General features: G+C 42.1%; 4 protein-coding genes across 6 annotated transcripts; 2 read left to right on the top strand and 2 right to left on the bottom strand.

The window, feature by feature from the left end:
• The first annotated feature begins 697 nt into the window (after positions 1 to 697).
• On the top strand, positions 698 to 5,817 carry LOC129589208 (ankyrin-3-like). Its single transcript, XM_055483797.1, has 8 exons — positions 698 to 1,325; positions 1,826 to 1,862; positions 3,190 to 3,467; positions 3,730 to 3,846; positions 4,057 to 4,144; positions 4,235 to 4,350; positions 4,438 to 4,760; positions 5,181 to 5,817. The coding sequence occupies exons 1-8, from the start codon at positions 1,140 to 1,142 to the stop codon at positions 5,479 to 5,481; spliced, it is 1,446 nt and encodes a 481-aa protein (XP_055339772.1). The 5' UTR covers positions 698 to 1,139; the 3' UTR covers positions 5,482 to 5,817.
• Positions 5,741 to 15,845, bottom strand: LOC129589206 (small G protein signaling modulator 1-like). 3 transcript variants are annotated; one of them, XM_055483794.1, is made up of 17 exons: positions 15,554 to 15,845; positions 15,393 to 15,466; positions 14,785 to 15,281; positions 14,480 to 14,523; positions 12,200 to 12,275; positions 11,867 to 12,047; positions 11,368 to 11,588; positions 10,323 to 10,832; positions 9,559 to 9,837; positions 9,143 to 9,344; positions 8,962 to 9,026; positions 7,800 to 8,241; positions 7,102 to 7,492; positions 6,757 to 6,967; positions 6,427 to 6,633; positions 6,158 to 6,325; positions 5,741 to 6,054 (listed from the first exon to the last, which is right to left on the bottom strand). In XM_055483794.1, the coding sequence occupies exons 3-17, from the start codon at positions 14,813 to 14,815 to the stop codon at positions 5,966 to 5,968; spliced, it is 3,117 nt and encodes a 1,038-aa protein (XP_055339769.1). In that variant the 5' UTR covers positions 14,816 to 15,281; positions 15,393 to 15,466; positions 15,554 to 15,845; the 3' UTR covers positions 5,741 to 5,965. The 3 variants fall into 3 exon arrangements, with proteins under 3 accessions (XP_055339769.1, XP_055339770.1, XP_055339768.1); XM_055483795.1 differs by lacking the exons at positions 15,393 to 15,466; positions 15,554 to 15,845 and having other exon boundaries at positions 14,785 to 15,011; positions 15,202 to 15,374; XM_055483793.1 differs by lacking the exons at positions 15,393 to 15,466; positions 15,554 to 15,845 and having other exon boundaries at positions 14,785 to 15,374.
• Positions 15,760 to 19,991, top strand: LOC129589207 (vacuolar protein sorting-associated protein 33A-like). Its single transcript, XM_055483796.1, has 8 exons — positions 15,760 to 16,392; positions 16,454 to 16,647; positions 17,085 to 17,406; positions 17,725 to 18,111; positions 18,530 to 18,991; positions 19,313 to 19,481; positions 19,545 to 19,670; positions 19,725 to 19,991. Exons 1-8 carry the CDS (start codon positions 16,294 to 16,296, stop codon positions 19,823 to 19,825), a joined length of 1,860 nt encoding a protein of 619 aa, XP_055339771.1. The 5' UTR covers positions 15,760 to 16,293; the 3' UTR covers positions 19,826 to 19,991.
• Positions 19,992 to 20,046: 55 nt separating this feature from the next.
• Positions 20,047 to 24,199, bottom strand: LOC129589209 (uncharacterized). The gene is made up of 5 exons (XM_055483798.1): positions 24,032 to 24,199; positions 23,155 to 23,445; positions 22,862 to 22,945; positions 21,856 to 22,002; positions 20,047 to 20,396 (listed from the first exon to the last, which is right to left on the bottom strand). Exons 1-5 carry the CDS (start codon positions 24,075 to 24,077, stop codon positions 20,284 to 20,286), a joined length of 681 nt encoding a protein of 226 aa, XP_055339773.1. The 5' UTR covers positions 24,078 to 24,199; the 3' UTR covers positions 20,047 to 20,283.
• Between the last annotated feature and the right edge of the window lie 207 nt (positions 24,200 to 24,406).

Genomic DNA, 24,406 nt, shown 5'->3' with positions numbered 1-24,406 from the left:
CGGACCGAAGGCAGGATATCCAAAAATGATAATGGTATAAAGTTTAATAAGCGATTTCCGGCCGGAGCATAATGCGTATTAATATTGCTTTCTTTGTTTTCCCGCTACAGCGCAGCACCGGTAGTTGCCGTCAACGGCAGCTGCCAGTGATTAGCGACAATTATTTTCGCGCCATGTGTGATCTGGATTTTTTTGATTACGGCATATCCTCCGCTTTCTTGTTGATTACATAACGGTTATTGGGGAGCTGAGGCACATGCCGCCGCCCACGTTCCGCGTTTAGGTTTACATCATCCGTAATCACCCCGTGGTGGGCTTAGGCGAAACGAAGCGCACAACAACCATCCGCGCTAATAGCAGGAAAAAAAATAAGGAACTGGCCATGCTGCACGTCTTTCCTAAAATCCCGCCAATTCTCGTTGCGCTTTTACGCGTTGTTGGCACGTTATCACGAGTTCGTTCCCAATGAATCAAAACTCCGGATAAAATATTTGACTCATCTTCAAGTATGCGTATGTAAGAAAATCTATGTGAAAATGTACATACGCCGCCATGTTGTAAGATGTTACGTGACCTTTCGCATTTTTCCAGTTGTCGTTCTAGATCTTGGGATTTTGTTTTAAAAATGACGAAAAAATTTTACTCGCGGTACTGTGCGCCACCTGATCAGTGTATCCGGAAACTTTGTCCGCGTGAGTTAATGGTAGAAACTCATATGGGTTCTAAAATTAGATGACTGCCCGGATGATGACAGCGATTGAGAGAGCGCAGCCTACGTAAAACACAGCAGCGCCAGCACGAGCTACGACCTTGTTGCAGTAACCTCGTTTTCTATGATCCGCTCTTCGTGGGAATTTCACAGAGTCATGCGACTGACTAACGCATGTAAACACAGTACAAGCCTAGGAAAATACGAACCACGGATTGGAGGAAGTACGCGCACAACGGCGCAACGACCAAGTCAGTTGATCATTAGCGCAGTGGGATTCAGTTGACAAACGACAACAAAGACGTTCACGACTTGGAGATTTTGCATTAGTTTCGAAATACTCGGATTTAGTTGACGCTGTTATTCAGTTAATGCGGACGGCAGTTAAACTGCTGCTCTGGTGAATTCGAAGTGCTGCAAAGGAATCAGGATGCGGGAATCGGATTACCTGATCTATGTGGAACAACGAAAGTTGGCCGATATGATCACGCGCCATGCGGAGCTGGACGATGTGCGCATCACACTGGCCAGCGGTGCACGGGCCAACGGGGCGGTTGTACAGGGATTACATCCGCTGCATTACGCGGTCTACGAGAAGTACTTCGAATGTGTCAAGGTAAAGGGAGGTTGTGCTTATTCGAAGTCAACAAACCAACAATTAAGTGGGAAGAAAAAAATTGCATCGTTTATTATAACCGTTCAATTTGGGACTTGATAATACATTTCATCTGCATTGATTGACACTTCCTTGTGTGGAATATCATGTACTTTCGTATACACTAACTGCAAGCAATCTCTGTTCCCTGTGATCTTCGGTTTATCCGGTTCAGAATTCCGTGCTCTTGGATTTTTAATGAATTTTTCTCTGTCGAAAATGATACTTCTCATAATATTGTGAAAGCTTTGGAATCGGAATCGGAATCGTTGCAGTTCGGAAAAATTAGATAAACTATAAAATTACTTGTTAGATAAATTAGATGCAGGCTGCAGCCAGAACGGATCACAAGGCTACATAGAAGTATGCACATTGCATAATACAGCCTCGATCGGTCAACTATACAACCCCCTGGTTCGATTTCCCCGATTTTCCTTACTTATGTACTATATGTTTTGTAGCTTCTGTTGGCACGTGGCGCGGATCCGAATGCTCCCGGTAAGACGAGTAAAACAAGTAGTTTTGTTCTGTGATGTTTTTCCTCTTTGGCAGCATTAGTACTGAGTTTCTTTGTCGAATATTTCTAGCCAGCTAACATCTTTTGCTGAGTCAGGAAACAAACTTTTAGAATAGTGATGAATCGCGTAATTCATCATGTCTGAAGACGTAAGAGACATAATCAGACTCATACTAAACCTAAACAAAAAAACCACTTGATTGTGATAACCAAGAGTATTTTAAAATCATAATTAAGTTCAACTGCGATGACTATATTGTAACTTTTACACTACATAATTATGATAAGATTACGCAGTAAAATGTAATGTGTAATGTATAAATGTAATATGTTAGTAAAAAACGTAATTATTTGTTTAATTTCGGTGTGTAAATTGGAAACCGAAGGAAAGATCCTTTTATTTTTGTGTTATACATATATAGCAAGATCCATAGTTGTAGTACGTGTAATTTTAAAACTGCCGCTCGACTCTGCTACGTTTGGCTGTAATAATATTCCTTAGGCATAAGCATAATTAGGGCTATCAAAAAATAATAAAGCAACGTGACTGCTCTAAATTTTAAGAATGTTGACGATCTGTAACCTAAATGCATCTTCGTTAAAAACGTCTCGTCACGTTTCTGCACATTGCATATACAAATACTTACAGCAAGCACACTATAAGGAAAACGTTGCACATTACCGTTGGTTTCCAACGCCGGCACCAGCGGCTACCGATGGATTAAGGGTGTTTTCTTTCCTGCTCACTAGTGTACTAGCTCTATCGTAATGCGTATTCCCTGTTCCATCCCACGTCTGATCATGAGTTTAAAAAGTTTGATTTTCGCAGAATTTTGTTGAACACGCACAAACCAATTGTGTCTAGAATCTTCCGAAAATGTTTTTTGGTTTTACGATAAGGTTGTAAAATCGCCGACCGTTGCGTACTGTATGTGCCTGTCAACAAATAAATAATCGAAGTCTGCGAAAATCAAACTTTTTAAACCCATTTAGGTATTTATGCGAGTACACACTACACAGCAATACTTTACTAGTTCTAACAAATCTTTTATTCTATCTTTGCCTCATACAGTAAATGTAAATTATGTGGACGATGTATGCGAGTTACTTGTATACTTTAAACGGTAACTGATAAATTTAGAAATCAGCGGGAAACGGACAGAAAAGAAGTACTGTTTTACTGTACAGAAAGAGTAACAAACGCGTTTAACTTTTTTTTTGGGAAAACTAAATTAGGGAAGCAAACGCAAGGGATCACTTCGAAAACTCTTTTAATTTCATGGGAGCATTGTGAATTAATTGTTGCAGATGACGTGGGTTACACTCCGGTGCATCTGGCGGCGGAACGCGGCTACAAAGATATCCTGGAGATGCTCATTGACTACGGCGGCCAAACGGCACTCCGCGACAAATGTCCCAGCAATGACCAATTGCCGCCGCCGGAGACAATGGCCGATGAGCCGTTGCGCTTAGCCATCAAGAACGGGCACTTTGAGTGCAGCGAACTGTTATTGAAACGCGGCGCTAATCCAAACGCCAAATATTTTCTGGGATCGGAGATCAACTTTATTGATCCTGTGACTCAGGTGAAGACACATGCACATACAGTACTTCGACTTACTGTGCATAATGTTGTCATCGGCCTTGTGCTAAAATTACTTTATTAAAATACCATAGAGCCCTCAGTGTGTACCGTATATACGCGATCATGTGACACCACATGCTAAGTGCATTTTGACAACATGGCGTCCGTACGCGGTGGGCGCACACACAGCTGTGCCCTGTGCGTGTGCAAGTAGAGTAACGGAACCCGGCATTGTAACCATGGTGTGTTGTTGCTTAATATAGCCGGAGTTTCTCGACCTGCTGCTCAAGTACGGCGCAGACCCGGATAGCACCGATCGCAGTGGACGCACGCCGCTGATGTTTGCTGCCCGCCATCCCGATGCTGTTCAAGCTGTCAAGGTACCACCGTACACAGGATTGATCGCCTCATAACTGTTCATTAACAAATAGACTAAACTCCAGCGGTACACATGTCCGTGACCTTTTACGCTACTGTTATTCTTAGTCACATTAAATCAGCAAACAAATCCATATGATCGCGAGGTGAATGGATTAACAGCGTTGAATATATGAATGACCTTTGAAGTGTGTTGTGATTGGGTTTTGTAGATTCTAATTTTACACGGGGCCAATGTCAACGCGTGCGCTTCCGCCCGGCAGGACCATCGATCTGTCATGCACTACGCGGTGCTGGGAGGTAATTTCGTGTATTAACCGGTGCTTGTATCAATATTTTGGGTCCAGTCGGGTAAAATTAACTCAAGGTTCTTTCTGTTTGGTCAAATAGGCAATTACGATGTGGTGCGTTTGCTGGTCAAGGAAGGCGCGATGGTATCCATGCCACCAGAATACACCCATCCGCATCCGCTGGATTTTGCCATACTCAAGGATGACGTGCAAATGGTACAGCAAATTTTTACTGAAACTACTTTCGTGTACTTGTGCTTTAAAATGGAACTACAAATGGTTGATATCGTTTTTTAATAACAGGTGAAACTGCTGATCGACAGTGGCGCCAATGTCAACGAAATCGGCTCACCGTTGATTGGCTCAGCGCTACACGTGGCCTGTTGCGGTGGTGACCTGCACAACCAGTTGCAGATTGTGGAGACACTGCTGCAGGGATCCGCCGATCCGAACTGTGCCACCTTCAACGAAGAAGGGCAACTGTTGGCGCCGCCGCTCGGCGAATATCTGTGGAATCTCCGACCAAATCGGCCGCACTTACCGGAATTGGTCAATATTCTCCTTAAGTACGGCGGACGGGTAGTGATGCGCACGCAGAACCAAGATCCCCTCGGCATCCTTCGCAGGTAAGCAAAACGGTTAAGAGTTCATTCCGAATTTAAGATACAGCTAGCCCTGTAGATACGGTATATTTTAACAACAGCATGAATATTTCGTCTCACTCGTCTGCATTTCCTGTGATGTAAACCTGTGTCAGTGTTGATCGAGTCCTTTTCGCAGTGCTCGTATGGAAGGTTTTGTTAAATTATTTTAAAATTTGTGTATACTAATTACCAAAAATATAAAAAAGTTTGAATTGACCTGGCGCATGGTAACATTAATTCGAGTAAGCGTACTGCTAAGGTTTACTTTATCAGAAGCACCTGGTTAATTGCGATTGTCGACCAGGTTAGCTAGCATACTAATGGTCTTTACTACAATGTACGGCTACTCTACGTCTGCACTATGGTTATGAGCTTGCTAATGAGATCGTAATTCTATGGCAGTGTGGTCCGGATTCCGTTCAGCGAGCGCGATTTATTCCTGAGACTTCTGGAAGCCGGCGAAGGCTACAATCCGGTGGCCATCTATCGCCTGACCAACGTAGCCGCCTGGTCCAAGGACAGCCTGTTGTGGGCGGCCACCCGGCCCCTCCCTCTGCGCCATCAAGCTCGGCTGGTGGTGCGTCGCGTCCTGGGCACCGTGCTACCCGATAAAGTAGCGCAACTGCCCATCGCACCCTCACTGAAAGAGTACCTCCTCTGCCAGAATAAAACGCTCACCTACAACAAATTCTTCGCCGACTGACCGTGGGTCGGCAGGCACAAACACACTTGTACTCACTGTTTGATCTGTGTAACTTTCATACCATGCTGATGCACTTCTGATGTTCATTATGTGATGGTCAGTTTTTCACAAATGTTAAATACAACGTGGATTGTACGTTTTACGACTTGATAGTCGGTTTTTTAGGTGTATATGCCGCTTGTACAAATTGTGTGGATATTTTGCGCATATTTGAACAGTTTTGCTACTAATTTTTGATATTAAGCTGAACACCTTATTGAGAATACGGAATGTTTTATTAACGCTTTACGGATTTGTAGCCAAATACCTACAAAATGAACAATAAATCGGCTTTATAAAAACAGCATTAACTGGATTTTAGCCTGAAAAAAACTACTCAACAGCCAAAGGTCAAAATTTTATTAAAAGGTTAAAAATTCCACTCCTACATGTTTATTTAAATTAGCTTCTCTGGAAAATAGACTTCGCGGTCGGAGAAAAGAGATCACTGAGTGTTTATCAAATTCTGAATTCGTTGAACTAAATCACGGCTAATTCGTAGAATTGTTTTCCCATCGTGATGCTCAGCCATTTCTGTAAAGAACAGCAGAGCACACATTTTAATTTCTTTCACATTTCAGAGGAGCACATATTTTCTTGTACATAAAAGCCTGTAAACCAGTTCGAAGCTTTTTACCGTTGAAAAATTTGATGATGTCGGTAAAGTCCATGCCGTTGTCCAGAATAATATCCCGATAGCATTCCAGCATGGCAAGGGCTAGAAAAAGTACAAACTCTTGGCTGGCCACACGGGTCGCTGCCCAAATCGTTTCCCACACCATAAAAACGTCGTCGTACACCAATTCTGCAGAAAATTTAATAGTTTACACTTTAACTTTACATCACCAGAAATATAAAGCAGAGTAACAATAAGTAAACAACAAAGGCAATTTCAGTCTACCTTACCCCGTTTAAAATCCAGAAGAAACCACCGATAGCAAAAGTAAAAGTGTGTATAGTCGCCATTGGCCCGCATGAGGTCATACAACTCCGGATCGAGAACCTGTATGAGCGAGCGCATGTTGGCGAAATTCCGGTCCATGCCACCACCGGTGGGAAAATTTCGCGCCATCCGCTTCATTAGCTCCGAGAAGCAGGTGAACGCCATGACTTCTGCAAACAACAGCCAACCGGTAAGTAGTACTAGCCAGCAAACGCGGGGTTGGGATTACAGTAGGACAATCAGTAATCAGGATCAGGTGGGCTATTCACTGCAATGCACGAGAAATTATTTACCGTCGTCAAAGGTCACTAACAGCGGTGCTGCCACGTCGCACATGCCCTGTACATATCCTTCTTTCAAATTCAGCCAGATGTATGTACTCATAATATTCCTCAATTTCTCTAGATTCTTGGCGTGCGTAAAGTAGTAATATGTCCGATCGCAACGCGCCACATCCTTATCGATCCTATGCAGATTCATGGCAAATTCATCCACAAGTTGTTCCTGCGTAAAAAAACTTTACTTCATCCAGTAGTTCTGCTAGAAGAAGATTATGCAGTTAAATACAAAAATTCGCTTCTTATATCCGTAATTTAAGTAGATAATAATAAAAAAAAAACATATGTTCGTATTTCTACCGTATATATGCCACCAATGCTGGATGCCGGCGACGGGCATTCGCTTTCCTTGAGCTCATCCCCTAAGAATCCTGTGGAACAGATGCGCTGCATTCCGCTGTCGGCGTTATGGTGATCGACGGTGGATTGTGTTATCATTACGCTGGATGATAATCCGTTAACTGCTTCCTGCGGGGCGGCCTCACCCACTTCATTATTTCCAGCAACGTCAGTCGATCCATTTGGCTCATCTGCAGCGTTTGTTGTGCCGTCATCCACAAAATCTTTGCTGATGCTCGGCATACTCCGCAGCGACTCTTTCCTATCGTGAGCGCTTTGAGCACTCAGTGTCCATTCGGACGGTGTCTCCGTCGAGCTGACACTCATTACGTCGTCCTCAAAGACATCGTTGCTGTACCAAAAGACTTTACTGAGTTTTTTTATTTTTTCATGACATCTAATTTAACTTTTTATGAAGGTCTTGGTATCTTCACGCTACACATTTTGAATAATCAAGAACTTTTATATAGCCTGATACTAGTATTGTGCTCCGTGGATACACTTCGAATATCGCATCGCATGAAATCCTAAATTAATATTTAGGCACGAAAGCATAGCGCGAGTCTGAATACGCCCGGTTACGAAAATTTCTAAAACCAAAATCATGCGACAAGTATCCAGACTACGTAAGCAGCCATGTAACCAACGTTTTCACTCACCTTAAAGTGGTATCTTTGCCCACCAAGGGTATCTCCACCGATGTCTGATGGGTGATCTTGGCGACACTGGCTGCAAAGCTCTCCTTATCTCTCTGCCGCACTATTGCTTCCACAGCCATCCATTCGGACATGCTGTGCTCGTAGCTGACACGCATGACAGCATCCAGTGAATCCCGCTCGTCGCCGGATGAATGCCAGGCATGGTGACCCAGCAAACACGGCCACACTTCGCGCCGAATGGATGGCTCCACGCCGCCGTAGTAGACGAGGCGGCATAATTCATCACCGGAGAGGACACTATCCCCGCTGCGATGCGCTTCCCACACCGGCTTACTCAGACCGGATGAGGCATCGGCCGGGTCATCCACGGTCACGGGCTCGCCGGCCACCAGACCGGAAAGGTGCTGGCGGACGGTGCGTAAGTGCCGGCAATGAGCGAGCCCTTCAAAATCAGTTCGAACCCAGTCAAATTAACTTTATCACAACATACATTCGCCGAATTTTATTATTTTTTAAAATAGTTTAGTAATAATACGTGTCACCCTGGTTATTGCAAGTAATTCGTATCACCCTGGTGTTACCCTGGTTTTCGAAATACGAAAACTTTTATTACTAATTCTAAGCTGTGTTCATAGTTACTTGTGTCGGTTTAACCAGACAAGTAGAAATTGTTTCCCACTTACGTCAACTTGAGACAATAGTAATTAATGTCTAACAACCAAGGTTGTGTTTAATGCGAATAAATGGATGCCTCAAGCTTGATAATGACGACGATTAAATACTATTAAATTATTAATGCCTCGTTTTCCTGAAACATTAGGTATGTACGCAAAGGGAAACAAAAGAATAAATCAAGCCGAATACTGTTTACCCGACGCGGTATTATTTGCACACACAAGAATATCAATCGCGTGACGGGGCTGATGCTAATTTCTGGATATAATGACAGGCAATTTGTAGGTAATCGCGTTTTGTCGGGAAATGTTTTTGACAGATTCCCCAGCTCGGAGCGAGGGTCTGTTCGTTTTGCCGCCGAGTACATATAGGCAGCAGCCTTTCCGGTATAAGAAAACAACAACCCACACCGAGCGGATGTCGCTTTTCTTTTGAACAAATCCTTGTGCAGTGCATATACAGATAGTCCTATTTCTAAGCTACTTACATCCGTAGAACGCCCGGGTGATTAGCTGTTGTTTCATGGTATCACATGCGCGGAGCATGGAGGAACTGTCAATCGAAAACAACACACTGCACTGAGAGTGTCACCCCGTGATGCCGCAATAGGACAGCGAGATCTAGACAGGGCGCGCGCATTAATCGGGTGGGTGCATGCATTTGCCTACCGGGAATCACCCAACTCATCAGCCAGATCCAAGTGGTCGAAGTCGAAAAACTTGGCCGGTGAATCGGGTGCTTGACTGGCGGCACTGCCCGCACTGTTACTAGAGGAAAACTGATCCGAATTGGATAATGTCGACTGGATCCCGGAGGACACTTGCCGCAGTGGGTGCGGCATCAGATCAGTGTGCATGATCAAATTCAATTCTACATGGAAAAACACTTTCACATTTTTATCGGGCAGTTTCTCGTTTATGGTACTTTATTGCATGTAAAGTTTCTACATCATCAAATTCACTTGTTAGCTTAAACTTTTTCCCGCATTTACAGCGTTCATGTATACGTTAATTGATAATCAAAGGTTGACCATGGTTTAAAGTCTGTTAAAACATGAAGTACATTAATGCGGACATTCACTTACTGCTCTGAGATAAATTTGGCAAGTCACAGTTGATACGAAATACATAATCGAAGCTCGTTGATTCCGGCTCGGAGGATTGCGCGGTTTTGCGTTTGAGGTGGGGAAAGACTTTTCCGATGCCCGGCTCAAACCATAACGGCGGATCTAGTCGGCCAAAGGGCTCCAAGCCGGTTTCTAGGCAAGACAGAAACGCCAACAAATGGCCACCAGGAGGAAATTGGAGGGGCGGAAACTGGATACCATCTTGGCCAACCAGTACAATGGATCCGCTATGATCGGCTGCAGAAAACATAAACTAGTTTCCAATTTTTTTTATGTTTTTCTATATCGTGACAAAAAGCTACGAATTTTCTCAATTTACTTACAAATTGTGAATAATTCTAAATGTACGTGAATAAAATCAGGCCTATTCGTGCGCAGTATTTAGATAAAGGTATTAGGTGACACGGAAAAAATGAAAAGTTGCCGGAAGCCCGTTTACATATTCCGTAACCGAAGTGATAGCTCTTGGATTGCTGTGATAAATGCTCATTCTATGAATAATTTGGGAGAGGCTTGGTGTACAAATCTAGAGCATCCGACTCCCACGATAATTAGTCTCTACAGCTCGAAATTGGCTCACTCCTTGGTAATTCAATGCACCGCGCGGCGCCATGAATAAATGTCTAGGATAACATGAAAGGCTACTTGGGCACAGATTAATTATTCTGGTGTCCCGTTGTATGGCTCTACAGTCTAGCTATAGGCTGCACATGTGTACTCACGTTGATGATGGCAGTGCAAATAAACAATGGTCGGCACGGAAATACAGATGGCATAATCCCAGTACTGACTGCGCTCCACCACCATATCAAAAGACTCATCAGCCGGAGTGTTCATTAGCTGATTTGGCGTCCATTTGATGGCGAGCAGGGATTCCCCGGACTGATGCAGGGAGAGATAGCCCTGCATGGGCTGACTGGTGTCACGCGGCCGCATCATCACATTGTTCTTCCCGTACAGCAGCGTGCTCTTGCTGTTCTGATGCAGTGACTCCACGTAGTCTTTGGCGGCACTGCGCGGAACAGCCTCTTCACAGCTACTGGAACTATGGCTGGCATTGCGCTTAAAGCTCAAACCGAAGCGCTTAGGTGACGACAGGCTACCGTTGGATACTTGGTACTGCACCGCGCTGCCGTGAATACGGTGCCGCAAGACGAGTTCATCCGCCGAAGGATCCGTCCACAGATGATCAGGAGTCTTCATGCGGGAGAAGTCCAGTGCGCACGGGCCAACTGAATGAAACAAATAAAACAACTGATAAAGGTCACCGAGAATTTGACGATCGGCAGATCCGACTACAAGCAGACAGAAAGCGAAAACTATACATTTTATACTCTGTGGAGTGTGAACTGTTCGAAAATAATTTTCAACGGTTAGCAGGTCAAACAAAAATGGTGAAAAACTGAAACAATCGCGTATAGAATCAACTGAAACCCTTTTTTTCGAATTTCTTGTCATATTTACTTCTAGCTATTCGTCATAATTTTTAAAAGCATTATACGTAGTGTACACCCCAGTTTGCTATGTAGGCATTTCCGGCCTGCCCTCATATCTTCACCCAGGTCGCAATGATATTAGAAAATGACATTTCTCAATGCTTACATTTTTAACTGACAAATAGCATGACCGCGCGTGATATTTGTTACTCGTATTGCCTGTAAATATCACAAAAGTCTAGAATAACAAAATTTAGTGCGAGTATTGTTCCGTTGCAGGCGGATAAGCCAAATTTACCAGTCAGACATCTAATTCACAGAAAGGTCGTACCCAACAGCGACGCAATTATTGGTCCATCCGTAGGGTCAGCAATTAGGGAATTGGCGGAGTAATACTTATCCGCCGACTTAACGAGGTAATCCACAATCTTATCCAGGACTTTTTCCACGAGTGCAATGCGAATCCATAAATATTTATGGGTAACCGTCGGCCCCGGCAGCTTCTTCAACGGTGGTAGCGATTTGCTGTTTCGTTTGTCGAAAAGCGCTTTCCTGTAATTGGTCATTATTTACTTATATGCCAGAATTATCATCATTAGACAGGTATACGTGCACGAAATCTGCATGTTTTGTGTTTGCTTAACAAATACATGCTTCATAACAGTCGCAGATTTATTGTGTATATGTAAAAGCGCCGATGGTAAAACTGTACCAAAGGAACACCCTGTTTTGAAATAACCCGAAAAAACGAGCAATGCATGAAAGGAGATACAAATAAAATTTTATATGGGGATGCAGGGACACTGGCATTTAACATTGTATTGAATTACCTGCTCCCGAAACTCGTCATGCTGACTACCGGCTCAAAATTGTACTGGATCTTCCTTACAGCGTCCGCTTCCGGGCAGGATTTGGAGATCTTCTGGAGCAGTGCCGCGGTACTAGATGCCGTTTTGAAGAGACCCAAAGTGCGCCTTTTTAGCCCATGCGTCAAACAAGCCTCCACGCAAGCTTCGTGTTAAAAATTAGAAATTTTATTTATGCACTTTACTTTTGGGCTCCTCTTTAATTAAGTTTCAATAGGTCAAAAGCTACCTAAAAGCTACCCTAAACTTTCTGCCGTAAAATAAAAAAACCTCAAAAATGCAGTTTTTCGACCTTACCGCAGAGCGACGTAATAGATGAACTGTCTTCGCTGATGTACTTTCGCATAACGGCTTCTTCCATGATCTGCTTCACCTGTGCGAAAATTACTAAATAACAAACCATTATGTCTTTGTTACAAAAACGTTAGAGTTATCACAACAGAACAATGTACTAAATTAAAGACTTGTAATGGGCTAATTGTAGCAGTGTCCAACAGTTTAGTTCATGTAGCCACCGCACTGTGATACTCGTAGTGACTCGTACATACTGTCGAGTACTCATCGATTACTTTGCAATACCGAAACAGACTGGAAAAAACTGTTACTGCGAGTGCGGTCCACTTGAACGCTAAAAATATTTTGTAATCAAACGCAAGACAATACGAAGTATGCCAAACGCAAGACAATATGTCTATGCTTTATCTATGGCAGAATTTTATTCTAGTCAAGAATTGCAATTTGCGCACTGAACGAAACTGATTCATATATTTAGAATTAAAATAGTTATTCTAATTTTAAATATATGAATCAGTTTCGTTTGGCCAATACTTAGTATATGAAAGTGTCACTCACAGCCGAAAAATACAAGGATGCATATTATCACTGTTTTCAAGTTCTCGAACTGTAACCACTGGACATCCCGGTGATGTTTAACACTGGTATGCGATACTATAATTATGGTTGATTGATAAAAAGCAAACTTAGTGAATAAGAACCACAAGAAAAATGATTTATGGTTCCGGCTGTATAAATAAAGGCAGACGCGGTGGAGAGAAAAGCACTTTGCGAGTCTCTGTAATCTTCATGCCTGCCGACGGAAACTCTTCGTCATCGCTAAATCCTAACGGTCTGCTTCCAGAAAAACAGCTGCTCTTTGTTATTTCCGACTTTAAAATGGGGATAAAAACGTCGATAAAAGTACTGTATGTTGCGCAGTAATTGCAACTTTTCCCACGCCGTATTTTAGTGCGTGTGTCAAATGCGTTATATCTATATTTTACAACACATGCAAGTACTACAAGATTTGAATGTCATTTTTCGGGACGTAAAGAGAATTTCCTGCAAACAATTGAATTATTTCATGACCTTTACAATAATTACCATAATGTTTTTATTGCTACAACTTCGTTATTGCTGTGCTTACACGAATAATCAAATCAATACGATTTTAGTGATTTGGAAACACGCTTGACTAATAAAATAAAGTGGAAACGCCTCGGTAAAAAATAAATTTCTAAAAATCAGATCGAAAACATTGAACGTCCGCGTGGTAGTGTTAGTGCTGATATTCCGTGCGCTGCCTGGGCATAATCCGTTGTTTATTGGCAAAGAAGCAGGTGGCATATTGGCCGTGCTATTATTAATCGGCAACTGCACACGCAATGGAAATCAACACCAACTCCCACTACGGAAACAATCAGAGAATTATATCCCTGCTAGGGACGTCGACACTGTCACAATGACAGCGCAAACGCTGATTGCACAACCACTTTCCGGGGAATCAATGACAAAATAATTAAATTCCCGCAGCCCATTTCATATTAACGGTGTTCCTGAAGTCGTGCAGCTGGTACGACGCTGCACGTAAGTCTGACTATGTATTGTACTCGTTGTGTAATGTGTACACCGCGATCAGCAATCGATTTCTCATTAGGATTCCCATCAAGTGTGTGTGCAGTGCTCAAATCAAAGTTCATCAACAAGTTTCCTACGCGCGGTGCGCTGTATGGAATTTCCGTTTTTCTTGTGTTTTACCGGGCGTTTAACGCATGTTGCCGAAGAATAAACAAAAATTCTTAAAATAAAGCGAGTTAATGAAAAGTGCAGCTACATTTCTACATTTCGCCGTTAAAGCGTAGTTGATTACTATATAAGTACTGAAATGTCAACTTCTTTTATTTTTAAATAAAATGTTCTTATGTACAAATTATCCGTTATGTAGCGCTACCGATTCGATAAAGGTCACTAAATATCGTTTTAATTTCAACGGAACTAGCAGCATCTAGCAGGTCGCAAGATTCGACAAATGCCAAGTCTGACATTCGCGATCGCTTTTATGTTCAAACGAGAACATAACGAGTATAACTTAGAGTAATTAAAATTCATGTTAACAAAAAGGTTAATGCACTAGAACTGTAAAAAATTACTTATTTTTAATGGACGAACAGAATTGCACTGATTTATAATTGGTGTTACAACAGTGTTAGTCGCTATAGCTAGTTATTCACACTGGCCGGATGAAACCTGCTTTTAACAAGGATCAAAATCAGCTTACGTTAAATAACAAGTCGCTATTACCTCTTTCTTTAGGTGTTTCATAAGACGATCCTTTATCTTGTCATCTAGAAGAACAGTAAACTTGACCTTGGAATATTAGAGCTGCGTATACCGGTATACGGTATGTGTTTCGATTTTGTTTCCTACAATGCATGCATGAGCGTTCTACGTGAGCTCGTATGCAATAGCGCGATATCCAGTTGTACAAAAAATGTACAGGCACAGAAAATACAACATGCAAGACTGCATAAAATAAAACATAAAATAACATAGTTATAATATCAAATGCATTGAACTACATCCGCGTGCTAATCAAGCACACTTACTGTCTCCTTCGGAGCTGTTATCGGTATCCATGATTTCGGTGAATAATTTCGGCGTTGGAGAGAATCCGACGTTTAAGCAAAAATTCTCAATGCATGATTCTCAATAATACTGCATGACCGTGGAATGCGCCGGCCTACGATGAGAATCTTGCACTACAGAGACTTCCGCTGCAACTGCGCAGCATCCAGATGGCAACGTCTCTGGTCATTTTTGAACAAGGAAATTTCTTGAAAAACATAGGCACAGAATTTTTGATACTCTAGCACACAATTACATCCGATTTGTAATTCAGAAAAATATAACATTTTACGAATTATGAAAATAAATAGAAAATACTGTCTACATGATAGCAGGTCGACAAAGGAAATCGGCCCCCAAATAAATAAACTTATATCAATATGGGCGACAACACTCACAAAAGACGCTGAGAAAAATGAAGGAGCGACAATCAGCTGCAGCTGGCTGCGCGTATTCTTTAACTGCCGCAGTCTCTCGTCTGTAATGTGAATCGATTTGACATGAATTTGTTAAGATTTTCTTTTTAACACACGATGCGTATACGGCACATGAATCGCAAACTGCAGCAGCAGTAAGGGACGCGCATTACCATCCACAGGTCCCCGCTTGTTCCGTCTAATCGATCATGGAAATGCCGGTGTTTCAGCCGGGCGCAAAATCTTCCTGTTGGAACGCGGCTGTATTAAACGCAGGAAACTATTGATCGCCGATTATCCACATACTCGTAACTCGTATTAGGCGTATACGTACTGTAGACTGTACACTCAACAAGAGAAAGCCTATCGTAGTAGCCCTTAATGCTGAAACAACCGTCCACGGCTGCATCGATTCATCGCCGCGCAGCTTCCGTAATGCAACACGCGCCCCGCCGTCTCGAATGGGACAACACAGAGGGATCCATGCGATAAAGTGCAGCGGCCGCGTCGATGTTCTTGTACTTCGAGGGCGCTAAATGCTAATCATCGGACGCAACAGCCGATCGAAAATTACCGACTGGTAGAAGAAAGGTCTGCAGCACATTTCTGAACAGCTGTAATTAATTACTGGACGAATGGTTAATTTTAGTACTGTATTTTTTCGTTAAAACAGTACAGACAGAGGCAGACGCCTACGGGAACCAGCATCAGATTGTCAACTCGACCAGTCGACCTCCTGTTTATCGGTTTATGTACTTACTTACACTGTACCAGCAAAATTTATTAATTTTTTAAATAAGCCTCCTTATACTAGCTAATATTGCTCGCATTTACTGTATAAATTTTCATTTCTTATGAACTCTGCACCAGTTTATCGTTATTTTTTAAGTTAAATGCAGAATTTGAACTATCTGTTTCCTATAAAGTTTGCAGAAGTACTGTCAGTGGCGCCCATAACTTTCGTCCCCGGAGAAACTTTGCTGCAGCCTGCAGGAGACAAGAGTGTCTGACGATTGTGGATTCCCGCTTCGTAGATCATAATCACTCGGCGCTTCCTATTTCTGACGTGAAAACATGGTTATTCCGGAGAAGAACAGCATCAACTTTTTATCATTTAAAGATCGTGCTCGTCGAGAGCTGCTGAACTGCCTGGACGAATGTCCGGGAACCAAGGTAGATCAAATTTGGTATTTCGCTTTTCGTTCCACCTGAGAAATTCGATCGACGATTGCAGGCTGTGGTGTGGGACGAATACCTCATTGGGCCATTTAGTTTGCTATCGGATTACGCGGGTCTACAGGAACGCCAGGTCAAGCGCATGTTCACGTTGAAATCCGATTTTCCCAAGAATGTCGATTTTGCCAACATGTTCTTCCTCGTTCGTTCCGAACTGCGCGTCATGAAGGATCTGGCACGCTTCCTCAGCAAGTTAGTGCGGATGGCATAAATTTTTTAATTTTCGTTGCTGTTGCTATTCCAGTGTTGTATTGCGCAGCTATTAAAAATTAAAAATTTACTGGTATATGACCGAAATGGAATTATGCGTTTCTTAGAAGTTTGCTGATTTTTACGATTTTACTAATAAATAAAATCATACTCGTATTTGGTGTAATAAGTTTCTTATTCGTAACATCACTATTTATTTCTGTTTTGAATATTTTAAAATAGTAAAATTTATTGCGAGTGGTTTGCAGACGTGACGACTGGTTTATATCAGTTTTTATCGCTACTACATGTGTAATGTACGTACAGATATTAGACGAAATTCGCGAAAGTCACTATAAAATTGTTTGTGATTCTAGCAGGAATAGGCTACGCACTTCCAGGCTACGTTTAACATCTTGTAATTTGGTTTTGATATTCAGAATTAGCGGTGCCAGTCGTGCTTCCGCGGGATTCCCGAAACTGTACGTTTACTTCGTCCCTTCCAACAGCAGTGTTTGTCAGAAGGCTCTCGTAGAAATGTGTCCGCACGCCGGCAGTCTGATTGAAGCGTTCCGAGAGTGCGCCGTCATGGCGTTTCCACTGGAGACCGACCTGTTGTCTCTGGAATTAGAGACATCCTTCAAGGATTTGTTTCTGGACGAAGATCCCACGCCGTTGCATCATTTGGCCGGCGCCGTCAATCTCGTGCAACAGGTGTACGGCGTTATTCCCAATATTTACGCTAAAGGGAAATACGCCAAGGTTTGTGCTAGTGAATGAATTGATATACAGTGTCTTTGAATGGTTGACTCATTTGTTGTCCTCATGCAATTTTGAGATACCGAACAGAATTTGTTGTAATAACTTCTGTAATTTATTAAGAGCGCTTGTGGTAATCGTTTGATTTGGTGAAGTAACTTGTCGAGCCATTGAGTTGTTTGATTTATTAAAGTTTTATTTGTTAAAGTTTAGTTTGACACTATTATGGTTTTGTTTGATTTATTTAAAATTTTTGATTTGGTAAAATATATACTTAACTTTCCCAGAATGGGTGATTGATTTGTTCATCTTCCATGGTAGCAACTTGTGGACATGATCGGGAAGATGGGAGTCGACAATGCCAATTCGGAGTGGAACATTCCTTCGCGCTTTGACAATTTATTCTTGATTGATCGCAATGTCGATCTGCTGACTTTGATGCCCATTCAGCTGACCTATGAAGGGTTGATTGACGAATGTTTCGGCATTACCCAGGGCACGGCCAAGCTTCCCGCTGATAAATTTCCGATCACAGGACAATCGTCAAAAACAGCGGAATCGGGAGAATCGAGCAAAGCAGAGCCGAAGGAGAAAAAGATCACACTGAACTCCACAGACGAGCTGTACGCTGAAATACGTGATAAGAATTTCAGCGCTGTGGGCCCGATTTTCAGCTCCAAGACGAAGTTTCTTAGTGCCAAGATGGGAGTGAGTATGAAATTACTGTAATTATAGGAATTACGTGGTTAGGTAGGACAATTGTTCATGGACTCATGGTTTGCTAATAAAAACTTCCAAAATACGATAATGAACGTAGCCATTTGATTCACAGCGTGAATGTAGATTTCTGTACATTAGGCTCTTTGGTGCAGCTTTTATTAATGGCTACACTATCGAAAAGAAAAAGGGGTTTTCAAAATTGTTGCTTTCGAAAGGTTCTGATTTGGCTCTAACTTATTTAAATGATTTAAGCTTAAAAAAAGCTAAAAAAACGGAGGTGTTTTTTATAATTGCTGTGCAAACCTTTTTTTAATATAAAGCTGCATGTCCTATAAGGAAGCACTAAATATTAACCATCAGACTATAGCAACATCCCAGTAATGTTTTTTACTGGATGTTTATGCAGGAACGGTTCAGTGCTAAGGAAGTAGCGGAAATGAAGGATTTCGTGGCTAAGATGCCGCATTTGTTGGCTCTAAAGCAGTCGTTAACCACATTCATGAGTATTGCGGAAATCATCAAGCCTCTAGTAAACAACGATGACTTTTTGGATAGTCTGGAAGTGCAGCAGAAATTTCTCGCCGGTCTGGAAACGGACAAGGTGCACCCGTACATTGAACAGCTGATTGCCCGGTGTGAACCGTTCGAGAAAGTGGTTCGACTTATCTGCCTGCAGTCGGAAGTCAACGGTGGTCTGAAACCGGCGGTATTGACCGCTTACAAACGGGATATTATCCACACGTACGGATTTCAGGAGATCGTTACGTTGCGAAATTTCGAGAAAGCCGGATTGTTTCGTGTTCCAGCGAAAAGCTGGCATCGGGTCGTTAAGGAGAAACTAAAACTGGTTGTGGAATCAAGTGATTCGGTAGGTAATGGCTCATGAATGCAACGTTACGAACTGAGTAGCACTCACTAATAAAAAAACGGTTCTTTCTCTTTTTTCCGAAAGTTGCTGTTAGCATTTACGGTAGCGTCTGCAGCTATTTGTTTACAAAAAAGTACGGGGAAACTGCTAGTTTTATTGTTAATTGATCCTGAGATACAATATACTTACAAGATTATAAAACAGCAAGAAATGAAGCAGCAAAGCAAAAGGACAAATTTTTATTATGGCGCGAAGAAACCGTATTTTATTTTATTTATTTTTATTTTATATTTATTGTATTTTATCGTTCTTCTGTTGTAGAACATGCGAGATATATCATACGTCTACAGCGGCTACGCTCCCCTGAGCGTGCGTCTGGCTCGCTACCTCGTCCATCCTGGATGGAAGTCAATCAGCGATACTCTAGATCTACTGCCCGGTGAACGCCTGGAAGCGAAACAGAAGGTGCCAGATCATTTACGGAAGCGACGTAAGTGTGCACGCACATCTGTTATTTTTTCCATTGTGGTTAAATTTTCGTTTTTTTTTTCAGGTAATTCGATCACTTCGTCCATGTCTACCACCGATGAGCCGCCGGTGGTGACGCTGGTTGTGTTCATTGGCGGTGTAACGTACTCGGAAGTTTCGGCGTTGAGGTTTTTATCCAATCAAGAGGATTGTAAGTGCGCAGGTGTTTTCCAAGTGGGCTACTGTATCATGAATGTTATTGTAGCGTCGACGGTCTTCCATGTCTTGACGACGCAGATGGTGAACGGATCTAGTGTGGTGGAGTCGCTGAAGGAGACACTCACACCCACCATTCTTCCCGTTTGATTATGTGGCAGTATGCGTGTATAACTGGTGATTTCTTGTGGAAACTGTGATCGATGTTGCTTTGTTACTTTGCCCATTATTTTGACTCGGTTTTATTTTTATAAATATTTTTATTATGTAATGATGTTGAGTAGTAAATTTCGCGTTAAAAAAAACATTGGAGGTGTCCTTTTGTGAAATATCCTGATTATTATTCAGTAATGTCACGCCACGCTAAAACGTAGAAGTCGACCATTTTCATTTTCAAATTTTTCCGATTTTTGTCCGTGTGCATTCAACAATGTCTGCCGTGTGCGAAAATAACTTAATAAATATTTATTGCTGGCTGTGTGCTAGACAATGATAGAAGCCGTGCTGATATCTTTCGACGTGATTTAGCGCACAGCTGAGCGTGATATTTCTGGTTGAGATGGGAAAAGCTGCATAGAAGGGCTTAGATTTTGCATAAGGATAAAGGTTTACTGGGTCGCCTCTGGGCAGTCGTCGTACATGGGAATACCGGATCCCAAGCGGGCAGGGCAGTTGTATGTGCTGCACTCGTTGCACTTGCCAAAACAACGGATTCCTAAACCTGTTTTGTCATACAACAAACGGGATTTTGTTAGTCAATATTAAAATATCTGCAATAGTGTATGTTACAAAAAATAGGAAAACGATGAAAAAATAACAGCTCCAGTTCCAAAATTTCGTTGTATTGTTAACTTTGTACTCGTACATTACCGTATATACAGCCCTGGGCAGCCAAGTTGGGGCACTTTTGTAAAACAACCGGCAAATATTTGCAGGCCTTGTTCTGTTCTTATATTTAGACTTATCCCGTGTAACTTTTTATCGCAAATCCAGAAATACTAAAATTGGACTCTTTTGATCGCTCAGTAACGAGCCGAGCGTTGATTTAGGGGGAGAGGTAGCAGTCCTTTTTGGGATGCTTACATCTGCCGCTCTAATAAATTCCCCAGTCCATATTTTCGTGTGAGGTTTTCTGCTAACTCTTGGGTAACCCCAAAGGTATTTGCCACGGGAGAGAACAAAAATTTTGCGTGATCAGTGGTGGGCTTAGCGTTGCAACAAGGGCATCGCCCATTGACTTGTATGTTAAAACGGCCTACCGAAGATTGTGGTTGCCTGGCGCACAGATTGAAATAACCTAAAACTATTACTTTCAGTGCATAAGTTGTAGGCCCTGTTAGTTGATTTTCATGTGCAAAGGAATACCCGCCTCATAGACGGGGAGGTGGGAGTTCCAGAAGAGTGGAAGAAAAAAACAGCAAAGCTGTTGCGACAAAAAGTTATGGTGGCTGTTGACGGTTGGTTGAGCCGACTGTCTTCGGCTTGTTACGTGGATTAAAAACCTGAAACTGACGCTTAATGCTCTGGGAGTGAGATTTTAAGAAAAACGGTCTTCTCTGGCATTCTGCGGGTGCGCGACGAGCTTGGAAATAAGGTCATGCTTCATTTTAGCAGTGCTCGCCGACGCACTGCAAAGGTCATTGAGGCTTGACTGAAATCGACTGTTGTCATGCACCTCCCTTAGTAGAATTGGATGGTGAACAACTATGGTTTATCATCTTAACACTATGGCCTTAGTGGAATTTAAAAAAAAATTTTAAGTGCGAGGAGAACCGTCACTGCATACGAGTTTAGCGGTATTTTGCTGCTGGTCTGCCTCAGTTTTCAGCTCACTGCGATTTCATGCACGTTCTAAACATGGATATCTACAGTTCAAAAGATGCCGGACACCTTCGGCAATAATGTAAAAAATAAATATTTAATTATTTATTAACAGCAGACACGTAGTGATTTTTGGAAGAAACTGCCCCAACTTGGCTGCCCAGGGCTGTATTTTTTTGTAAGTAATAAAAAAAGAGTAAGTACCACTACCAAATTTTATTTGCACATAATTATTATGCATGCCACTGCATGGTACTAGCTGGAATGGTTACGACTCAACTTAAGCGCAACGCAAATGAGCGAAAATAAAAATGATAAAAAACTTATTTTGTTCAAACTGACATAAAAAACGTTATTACCTTGGGTTTTGGCCATTTTGCAGTATACCTCAGCGCGTTTCAATTCTGAACCATCGGTCATGCAAAAATAGCGTGCAGGGTTGCACTTCATTTTCATTCTCCAGTTTTTGAACACCGCTGCTCTGGCCCCATTGTTCACATTGCACGCTACACCGTGAAAAATTACAATCATAAACCATAACCAGGCAAGCGAAAAATTGTCTGCGCAACGTTAATAATTGTTATTACTTATGACATTATTTATATCGAATGTACCTACTGGTTCACTAATTAGTAATCAACCTATGAGTAAAATAAGCGGTTTACGGTAAGGAATAAGCGGTACATTAATATTAATTGTATTTATCTAGTTACTTATCGTTAGTTAAGGTGGGTAAGACTGGCGTGAAAAGCGCAACATCCGGTTCGGGAGTTATGACCGTTCATGAAGATCGTTTTTACACCGATCCTGACTTCCATGATTTTTTTCAAATTTTAAAATGAATTCAAAAATTTTTGAAATTCATTTTAAAATTTGAAAAACATGCTAGAACAGTGGATCGGTGTAAAAACGATCTTCATGAACATGCGCATTTACGTGCAAAATTTGAGGGAGATCGGTCTATAATGAGACTTTTGGTACACCTGAACGCATTTAAACTTTTTGGAATTTTCTAACAGTCACAACTCCCGAACCGGATGTTGCGCGCACAAACGGTTTTCACGCCAGTGTATACAAATCTTCTGGCTACAAAACGCCATAAACCGAAACAAAAATGTGTTTGGGAGTGCGCGAAAGTGTAAATTTTCGTGCATGTACACGAATTCGGTACCATGTACCGGCCCACTTCCCTTAAGTCACCACACCGTATACCGGTTTTCGGAGCATATTCAAATTTTGTGCGAATATACTGTAGTTATTTGTGCAAATACCTCTGTTTACCGCACGAGACTTGCTGCGCCTAACGTTTGGTACCATTAATTTAAATTTCAGCGAGAGAAAGTTTAATCAGTTAGCAGTGTGTACCTCCGCCGGGAGCATTAGCCACCAGCAGCATTCTCGAGTCATTGCAAGGGCATTTTCCGGTGCACCGAAGACCAATAGGTCGGTCTGCAACAAAACATTGTATGTTAGTAAATAATACATACACACGCTTCTAATTTCATCTCAAATTGGTGGTATTTTATTGTAATTAAGCCGACTGAGTTGAACAATTTGATAGAAATCTTCTCTGTGCGTAACGAGAAAATGAACCGCTGCTTGGTTTAAGACAGTAGAAATAACACGATGACTGAAGCATCTAGCAAAAGGTCACCTACTGACGATCATGCTGGCTTTGATGGCGCTGTGCAGCGTGCAGGTGTTGTTGTATGTCACGCCGTTGGTGGCGCACATCAGACCGCTCTGTGTGAAAAATCCTCTGCAGTTGCAGACCTCAGTTTGGGACGCGGTCAACGGGAGACTGCCGGCCGGGACGTAGGCAGGCGTGGTTGTGGTTGGGGGCGCTGTTGTGGTTGGAGTTGTTGGTGGGGATGTTGCCGGTTTGTTATCGGGCCACCAGTTGACGTTGTTGCTGTTGCCGCTGTTCTGGTCAGCATAAACCACACAGCCTGCGAGAAATAATAATCGACGTACGAGTAAAATCAGACGTAAAATTACTGAGTAAATGTTTTAACATGGATTTGTTTGACATTTTTCTACCGGTGCAGTAACAACGTTACAACTTACAAGCAAAATGCTACTTTATTTCTTTGGGTGGCAATAGCCACCCAAATAAGCCCCTTGTTAGATAAGTTAGATACCTAAGCTCCTTGTTAGATAAGTTACTAGTTTGAGTATTAACTCTACCGGGTAGAGAGTCAGTGACCACTGTACAGCGAGCGATACACTTGTATACTGTATATCTATATAAAAGTAAGATATGAATACACACATACTCGTATTCTATATATATGGGAAAAGTCAGTGCATGGTTTAACATCTACGTTACGTCCAGTAAACCTTTAAATACTACTCTAAGAAAAGCCTAAACAATAAAAAAAGGGATAGCGGAATGGATAACGGAATAAGCAAGGGGCAACGGGATTCAAGGCAAGACTTTGTATTTAAAAATTCAAAAGGCACATGCGGTAATTAATCGTAAGCCAAAGATTGTTTTTCGTAAAAACCAACATTTTTATCGTATAATATACGCACCCAACAGCACTTGTAGTGCTAAGCCGAGACACAACGTAGCGGACATTATAATGCGGAAAGAGATGTGTGACCTTTCCCCAGTACAGCTACGCTTGCAGACGAGAAATCGTCAAGATATTCCGTACGGTACCAGAACTTCCACTGCGCCAAAGAAAATTGAAGAGTGGATGCAGGTATTGAAAAAAGAACGCCTTTGTGAATCTGTCCAGATTACTTTGCGGAAATATCAGCATCATGGCGAATTTGGATGAGCTATGTGGAGTGGCAGTAACCATACAGTAAATGCTGAGTATCGACGTCAATGATCGAGCGCCTAAATGAGAAAACCAGAAAATGTTGCGCTTCGTTTTGATGGATTCTTCGTCAACTAGATTA

This window comes from Paramacrobiotus metropolitanus, unplaced genomic scaffold, assembly GCF_019649055.1.
Source record: "Paramacrobiotus metropolitanus isolate TYO unplaced genomic scaffold, Prichtersi_v1.0 Parri_scaffold0000033, whole genome shotgun sequence".
Lineage (NCBI taxonomy): Eukaryota > Metazoa > Tardigrada > Eutardigrada > Parachela > Macrobiotidae > Paramacrobiotus > Paramacrobiotus metropolitanus.
This window is presented reverse-complemented; position numbering and strand designations above follow the sequence as displayed.

What these genes read in the sequence shown, in the direction of transcription:
- LOC129589207 (XM_055483796.1), top strand. Translation starts at nt 16,294, where the DNA reads ATGGTTATTCCGGAGAAGAACAGCATCAACTTTTTATCATTTAAAGAT. An exon ending in TTGTGGAATCAAGTGATTCG is followed by an intron (nt 18,992 to 19,312) that starts GTAGGTAATGGC and finishes CTTCTGTTGTAG; the next exon opens with AACATGCGAGATATATCATA. An exon ending in TTTATCCAATCAAGAGGATT is followed by an intron (nt 19,671 to 19,724) that starts GTAAGTGCGCAG and finishes ATGTTATTGTAG; the next exon opens with CGTCGACGGTCTTCCATGTC.
- LOC129589209 (XM_055483798.1), bottom strand. Translation starts at nt 24,077, where the DNA reads ATGTCCGCTACGTTGTGTCTCGGCTTAGCACTACAAGTGCTGTTGG. An exon ending in AGCACTACAAGTGCTGTTGG is followed by an intron (nt 23,446 to 24,031) that starts GTGCGTATATTA and finishes TATTTCTCGCAG; the next exon opens with GCTGTGTGGTTTATGCTGAC. An exon ending in CAAAATGGCCAAAACCCAAG is followed by an intron (nt 20,397 to 21,855) that starts GTAATAACGTTT and finishes ATGACAAAACAG; the next exon opens with GTTTAGGAATCCGTTGTTTT.
- LOC129589206 (XM_055483794.1), bottom strand. Translation starts at nt 14,815, where the DNA reads ATGGATACCGATAACAGCTCCGAAGGAGACA. An exon ending in ATGACGAGTTTCGGGAGCAG is followed by an intron (nt 11,589 to 11,866) that starts GTAATTCAATAC and finishes GACCAATTACAG; the next exon opens with GAAAGCGCTTTTCGACAAAC. An exon ending in CATCATCAAATTTTTCAACG is followed by an intron (nt 6,055 to 6,157) that starts GTAAAAAGCTTC and finishes TGTTCTTTACAG; the next exon opens with AAATGGCTGAGCATCACGAT.
- LOC129589208 (XM_055483797.1), top strand. Translation starts at nt 1,140, where the DNA reads ATGCGGGAATCGGATTACCTGATCTATGTGGAACAACGAAAGTTGGCC. An exon ending in AGTACTTCGAATGTGTCAAG is followed by an intron (nt 1,326 to 1,825) that starts GTAAAGGGAGGT and finishes TATGTTTTGTAG; the next exon opens with CTTCTGTTGGCACGTGGCGC. An exon ending in ATGCTGTTCAAGCTGTCAAG is followed by an intron (nt 3,847 to 4,056) that starts GTACCACCGTAC and finishes TGGGTTTTGTAG; the next exon opens with ATTCTAATTTTACACGGGGC.